Source organism: Alligator sinensis, unplaced genomic scaffold (genome assembly GCF_000455745.1).
Source record: "Alligator sinensis unplaced genomic scaffold, ASM45574v1 scaffold896_1, whole genome shotgun sequence".
Lineage (NCBI taxonomy): Eukaryota > Metazoa > Chordata > Crocodylia > Alligatoridae > Alligator > Alligator sinensis.
The window spans coordinates 123567-131217 of record NW_005842940.1 but is presented as its reverse complement, the minus strand read 5'-3'; the positions used below and the strand labels follow the sequence as shown (position 1 = coordinate 131217).

General features: G+C 44.0%; 1 protein-coding gene across 2 annotated transcripts in view; it reads right to left on the bottom strand.

The window, feature by feature from the left end:
* The window catches only part of GSAP (gamma-secretase activating protein), a 72417-nt gene that overhangs the window by 21360 nt on the left and 43406 nt on the right, over positions 1–7651 (bottom strand). For both annotated transcript variants that reach the window (XM_025192524.1, XM_025192525.1), the window contains exons 23-24: positions 6210–6271; positions 3833–3928 (exon numbers count right to left, since the gene is read on the bottom strand). In XM_025192524.1, coding sequence (XP_025048309.1) covers positions 3833–3928; positions 6210–6271 — 158 coding nt within the window. The remainder of the gene's footprint in view (positions 1–3832; positions 3929–6209; positions 6272–7651) is intronic.

The window sequence follows — 7651 nt, the reverse complement described above, 5'->3', positions numbered from 1 at the left end:
TGTGGGGTCTGCTCATCAAGAGGCCAAAGATTGGGACGTGCTGAGTTTGAAACACATAAGGGGATCAGCTTGTACAGGCTGATTGACCCAGTTTGACTCAGACGTGCCCTTATGAACTGAATGCTGGCCCATGAGGGTGTCAGCTGGACACCCAGCCGGATTCAGAGGGATTCTGTTCAGCTTTGTGCTTGTGTCTGACTGCATTTTATTGTTGCTCTGATGAACTGATTCTTGGCATATGAGGGTGTCAGCCTGTCCATGCTGATCAACCTGGCTGGGTCAGGCGTGTCACGTTAATTTGTGTGCGTTTGTGTGTATGACTGATTTGGTGACTGGAGGAACCCAGCCCCATTGAGATTGAGTCCTGCAAGATAGCTCCATTGGGGGTGAGGTGAGGGCTTGCAGAAGGGAGAGATACAGCTCTGTATAGTAACACAAGCAGCACATTGACAGAATCACCAAGACCCTAGAAACTATCCCTAATAAATAAGCACACCCCAAAGTAATGGGCAAATCTGGTAACACCCAAAGGTGGCTGGATGCAATTTATCACTCCCTTGTGTACTGCTGGCTACATAACTTGGTGTGCCTTAACCACAATAGAACTGGACAGCTGGATGTGGTGCACCTCTGGGGCTGTTTTTGTTTTCTGGATTCATATCACTAGTTCTCAAATGCTAGTAAATTTACATTAAAGCAATCTGTTAAGAGTACCAAGTACCACCTGTTCCAGGAGACTTCACCAACTTGTAGGATAAAGCAGTGGTTCTCAAATTGGATTTGTGGACCACTGGTATGCCACAAGCCTGACAGATCAAGCCCACCACAGATTCACCCATACTTTTCAATTCAAAGTATGATGGTCAAGGTGCATGGATATTATGAAGAACTTTCTAAATATGAGGCTTAAGCACTGGAACAGATTACCAACATTGACATTTAAGCACAGGGTAGACAAACACTCGGGAAGGATAATTTATACAGGGGCATTTCTACCTTGAGCAGGGGGTTGAACTAGAAGCCTTCCAGCCTTATTTTTCTATGATTCTGTGCTGTCCATGAGCAATATTGAGGGTTGATCATGGTCTCTTGGTTGAAAAAGGGGAAGGTCATGAGTGACTGGTGTCTCCTGAATCCAGGGGTACACCTGCAGAAGCTGCTGATGGGCCCTGTCGGGGGGGGACCAGCCCTACTGACAGCATTAGTGTCAGCTGCCAGGGGGGTCACTGGCACCCCCATGCGCCCCCTACCAATTGCCTATGGGGAAAGTTAAAAATGTTATGAATTTAGAGAGACAAGGGGCTCCCCAAGCCAAACTATAAGAAGAACCTAGCTAGATGTGCAAGCCACAAGCCGTTTTTATGGTCTGTTTATAGGCACCTACAGGAACAGAAGTCTATAAAATTGCATATTAGGACAATTCCTGCTTTTGGTGAAGTTAGGCAGAACTAGTCGGGTTGTTTTTTATTAAAGAAGCGGGGGGAGGAGGAAGGTTGTCTATTTTTTTTTTAAAGGCGTGTTCTAAAATTATCCATTTTGCCAGGAGACGCTGGTGGAACAGGGCCAAATAAGCTTTCTGATACTGACAGATTCTTATCTTGATTTATACTAAAGAGGAAACAAATGAGAAAAAAAGATTAGAAAAAACCTTGGCAACCTTCTGCTTCTTTTAAGCATTGGTTTTAAATAGTAAGCCTTTATGCAGCAGCAAGTCTCACTGTTCTTGTTTTATCAGTCACTAGTTTTAGTCTCATCCTGGATACATGAATATAAAAAACAGATACTGCTTACTAAACAACAAGCCATGATTAAATGACTGGGTAAGATTGATTTAGTGGACAAATTCTGAGTGACGTGGACCACTGAATTCAGGTAGCCTGAGGAAGTACGAGACTTCCTATCCGAGTTGGGAAATAGCTCAGATGCCTTCTGGAAGCAAACGTCTTCCGCAAACCATGAAGCCCGGGACCAGAAGCTACACAGGCTAAATTTGTCCGACTCAAATCCTATCATTTGTCATAGCCAACATTTGTAACAAACAGGGACCTACTTAAATTGCAGTGAGACTAAACAATTTTCATGGGTTGGCTGCAGCATAAAGAGCAAAATTCACAGATAATTCCCAATTTTGCTCCACCGGCCCCACCCCCCAGTGTTAACTGGTGGAGAGGCCCCAGCAGGGGAGGAGGGACAGTGGCAGCAGCCACCACCTTGTTTGCTGGCTTCCCTTCATGTAAGCCCATCCCTCACTGCTGATTGGCAGAGAGGCCCTGATGGGAGGAGGAGGGACAAGGGGCGGCTGGCATCTCATCTTCTGCCTTTCGTGCCACCCCACCAACTGGCACCTTCCCCACTGGGCAGGTTGTAAGGCCAGGATGTGACAGTGAGAACTTTTATTTTTATTAAGGCTTATAAGTTGATTTTGTGGACAATCCTGGATTTCATAGTTTCCGTGAAGCCACAAATGGAATAGACTCCTAAAATAAAGCTAGTACAGACTGATTCTGCAAGTCTTCCACCTATGGTGCTACTGACTCCTCTAAAAGTCCTAACTGCAGATAACATACAAAACTGAGTCCCAAAGCAAAAAAGTACATGCTTTTCTATGCACTGGAAACAAGATAAAAGTTAAGTTTCCCTCACATTACAGCATACTGAAAAAAATTGAAATTTAGAAAATACATTCTTATAACAAGTGCCTAAGGGCATGTGTAGATGAAACAGGGGCCCTAAATTGAAGTGGTGGGTTTTTAAAAACACCACTTCAATTTAGGGTGAAGTAAACCCCTATGTTGTGTACACCCATGTCTTACCTGCCTCTCCGGCAGCAGGGAGGGGAGGGTGAGCTGCTGGTGGGCAGAGAGGTGCCTGGGTTGGGGGGGGGCAGCCGGATGCTTCCCTCCATCACAGCAGTGCCCGCCGCCCCCCCCACCCGAGGCAGCACCTGCCCACAGGCCAGGCAGTCCCAGGGGGCACTACAGCCACAGAGGGAAGGACCAGGTCCCCACGCAACTCATGCAGGCAGGCAGACACCTGTTTTCCCAGGCTGCTGCCAGGCTGCCTGCACAGTCCCTGAGCCGCACAGAGCTCAGTGCTTTGCTCCACGGCTGTAAGGCAGCAAACAAATTTCTCAGAGGTGTTTTAGTTTGCTGCGCCCCAAAGTAACTTAAGGTGTATTACACCAAACGTGCTATAGTGGCTGGAATTAATGCTTAATACACCGCTGACACGTGCAAACACCAACACCATTAAAGCAGTGCAAAAGCATTTAACCTGCTTTTAAGTGTTGTGCACACATGCCCCATGTTTCCTCTATACATGCCCTAAGGGGGTGTATTCATTAGTTGTGAAGGGAAAATTATGTGACATCTGTGAAACTCCCATTAAAATCAATGCACTTAGCATTAGCAAGAGAGCAGAATTCAGTTCGTGTATGAAAATGAAATAAATAATTTTATTTCTCTTCTATGTTCTCCCTGCAAAGATAATCAGCACTCAACTACTAATTTATATAGTAACAATAGTTTACAGGAAATTAAATTAATACATTTTACCAGTTTTGAGATGACTTAATACTCTCACACCATAAAAGCTGTGAAGTACAACGTAAGCAGTTCTCTTTCAGTATGGAATGACACTTATTAATAAAAGTAAATAACAGGTGCTTATTATTTAAGCAAAGTGTGTTCAGCTTTGTAAATGACTCGGAGAAGACCATCTTTTAAAAACACCTGGCACATGCCTACATATGCATGTGCACACATTTACCCACCCCCACAATTAAGAGCGGTAATTCAGGTTTGGCAAAATTAAGAAAAAAACAGCCACTAACCAGGTTTGAAACATAATCCACAACAATCTGATCCATCTTCTTTTTTCCTACATGCTGTAGATGCCTCATGAGGTGATCTTTCAACTGAGCAACCATCTAGAAAAGGAAGCCAATCTTTAAGTCTTTCTGCCTTCTCAAACAAAATTTGTTAAAGCAGGTGCAAGGCTTGATTTACATTAATTAGCACAACAACATTCTGTCCACAGGAAGTGCAGTTCACATTGAGGCTGTAAACTACTACACATTCTCACTGATGTAAATAGCAAGTTCAGACATTTAAAAACTACGATTTAGTGTGGGGCCAGTTAAATGAAACAATGAGCATTTCCATGCCTTTCACTGTTCATGACCTGAAGAGAGACCTTTTAATCTGAATTTCTGTAAAGGAAACAAAGTTACACTACTAACTACTAACCCCCCCCCCCCCCCCCCCCCCTGCTCCTGACATCCTGACAAGTTACACTGTTACATATTATAATTTGTGGCTAGAATCCTAGGCAATACATTTGGAAGAAAAGAGGGTTCTGAAAGAGATCAATTCTCAGCATTCAACTTTACTAGTATTATACTGAAATAAGTCCTGGGAAATTTTACTGTGAAGAAACGATAAAACCCATAGTAATGGAAGAGAAAACTATTACCTTTGAGTAGAAAAGTTTAGCTTTAGTGAAACTTGAGAGAAAACTTAGATGTAAGTGGATATGAAACAAGTTAATTTATCATGTCGCTTGTATCTCCTGATTATACTGTTTGGAAAGACCTCCTAACATGCTCCTGACATCATGCAGCTTCTGTTGTCTATACCAGTTCCTTCCTGAACCATAACTTAAAACTTCTGGGATTATTTCCAACGTTTCCCAGAGATGCATTGAGCTCCCTACAAATTCCTGACACAAGCAGCTTACAAACTAATGAAAATGCAATGCAATAGAGGAGCAGGAAGTGCAATAAAGATACAGAAGGAACAGGAGGAAGATGATGGGAGTCTACATTGGTTTTGGCTGTATGGACAGGTAAGTGGACGGATCTTGGAAGAAGTTGTGCAGAAAACAGTGGCAAGAGAGAGGGGAGGGCAACATGCAGAAGAGCAAAATATAAGCCTTAGACCATATACAGGCATTCAGTTTTTCCTGGGAAAGTTGCTTCTCTCCCAGTTGAAACCACAAGTATGCAGACATTCAGGATATTTCTCCCACAGCAAAAATGGCCACTCCAGGAGAAAATAATCCAGGCACAACCAGAGTTAAATAGCTCCTGGCACAGTGAACTTCTGTACATGTACTTTCTAAGAGAAATTGCACAGTTCTCCAGCGCGCTTTGCACCTAGCCCCTTGTCTCCCCCTTTCACACAGCTCAGGGGAAGAGTGTAGCACTTGGCCTGGATTCTTCTGCTCCAGCCAATACGGGAGCTCCCTTCACAATCCCCTCGTTGTGCTGCAGGGAGACACAGACTGCAAGGCAGCCTGGGTCAGCCAATCACAGCTGCCCTGTGCATTGCTGTCATCATGAAGACTCGGGAGCCTGCAGGGCAGACTGATGTGTGCACAAGGTTCCCCTGGCTGCGTAACAGCTTGATAATTCAAAAGTCTGTTCAGGGGTCTCTGGGTAAGCTTTTCTGCCAGAAAAAGAGATCTGGGAGAATTCTCCCAGGTCATTTGAACATGTGTATGCACACAAATTCCACAGGGGAGGTGGTGATAGATGCTACAGGGCCAAACAATGCAAAAACAGGAGCCAATAAGATGAAGAGGAATAGCACAGGACTGTAGCTGTAAGCAAAGAGAAAGACGACAAAAATGCTCTAAAAAGAGAGGGCAGCTCTAGAATAGATTTGGAGATATTATGGATGAGGTATAGAGCATGAGAGCAAGCACTCAAGAGTTAAATTGAGGGAAAATAGGGAGGATTAAAAGAGACCATAGGGAATCTTACCGATTCTTTCTTTGAAAAATCAGCTAACCATGGGGAGGCAGGAGGGTATGGAGAAATGTTTAGAAGGAAGTTAAATACTGAAAATAAGTGAAGCAATGCTTTAGAATATAGGATAGGGCCGTATGAGAATGGAAAAAAACTGCATTTAGGCAAGAATATAGCAGAAAAGAAAAGGTGGAGTGGAGGGAGTAACTGTCTTCCCTCCCTTTTCCTGTCCATCTGGGGCTTTTATAACCTGACCTGGAAGACGGAAATCAAAAAAAATCTCTCCATGGCTCCGTGTCCTGCCCATTTATATTCTTCCCACCAGTAAAACTTAAGTAAACTGCCAGAGAAGCATAGAATACAATGGCTTAGGAAGAAAGAATATAAAAATAAAATGTAAAGTTATGCTTCACGCTCATTAAGGTTGTGCATCTCCTGGCACACAAAATGCAACACATACCAGTCCCATTAGCAATTGTTGCTGGCAGTCTTCCTCTTGGAAGAAAGGAACGAGCCTTTCCTCTGAAACAGATAAAGTGTCATTCAAATGCATGTTTCTTTAGTTAGAGGGACTTCAAGCAACTCCAAGAAAGCTAAGAAACAAGGGAAAACAAGCAGAGGCTGCAGAGCTCTCATGCTAAATAATTATAAAAACAGTAACAGAACTGGAAAGCATTACTGCTATAGCAACATGGAGGCACTTGAGAGGAGCTGGGCCACCTTTCCCCATTCCCCCTTACAATTGCCACACAATAAGTAAGTGTCTTCAGCTTCTTTCCCCTCAGTCACCAAGAAAACACTCTCACCATGAGCCCTTTAGAGCCAGCAAGCCCAAAGAACCCAGTGCTAACAAGAATACAAAATGCACACTGTTTACAACTTGACATTTACAGCTCACAAGGACTGAAAGGTTTTGGGAGGGTTTTCTAGGCAACTGACTAAAAGCAAAGCACTTATGCACTGAATACACCCCTCCCACAGTTGTACAGGACTCCGTGGCCTGGCTATTTCAGTTACTTCAGTAAGCAGTTTGCAAATCTAAATATTTTAAAGCATTCCTTTTAACAGTATGGAAGAGATGATGAGAAAGAAAAAGACAGATAGAGCCCTGAGTAGAAACATGACCTGAGTTTGATGTCTTGTCTCCTTAAGGGCTCCATCTGTCTTTTGAGATCAAAGAAAGTGCCTCCCCTGAAAAAAATTCCTGTCTCCTTTCCAATTGACTGAAGGCACTTGATGTCTTCCAGAAAAGAGCCAAAAGTTTTCAAGAGGCTCTTTCCTATAATCTGTATACACACACACACACACACACACACCTCTCTCTCTCAAAACACACACATATATAGAGAGAGATATACACACACATACAAACAGACACAGATTTATTGATTTTTTTTTATATATATATATCTATATATATCTATAGATATATATAAACAAATAAACAAATAAATAAAAAATTCTATTATTAGAAAAGCCTTAATCTGTCTGTCTGTCTTTCGGTCCAAAACGCTTTATTCACACTCTGACCGGCTGACTGAAACAGCCAATCAGAGTGCGAATACAGCGTTCGGACAGGAGGTAGCAGCACAGCAGAGCACTGCCATGATGGCAGACACACAGGGGATGGAGCAGGGGCGGGGGACAGGCAAGCTATGCTGGTCTTGCCCCCACCCCACCCTGCTCCCTGGAGACAGCAGCAGCAGAGTGGATGGAACAGGATAGGGGCAAGGCCAGTGGCCCTGCTCCCTGCAGGTGGTGACAACGGACCTCAAGCAGCAGGAGGGAAGTGGGGAACAGGCCTGGATTGGGGGTGGGGGCTGCCGCAGGTATGGGGCTCCATCACTGTCCACTCCCTCCCCCTGCCATCATTCTTGATGGGCAATTGGCTAGGCAACACCC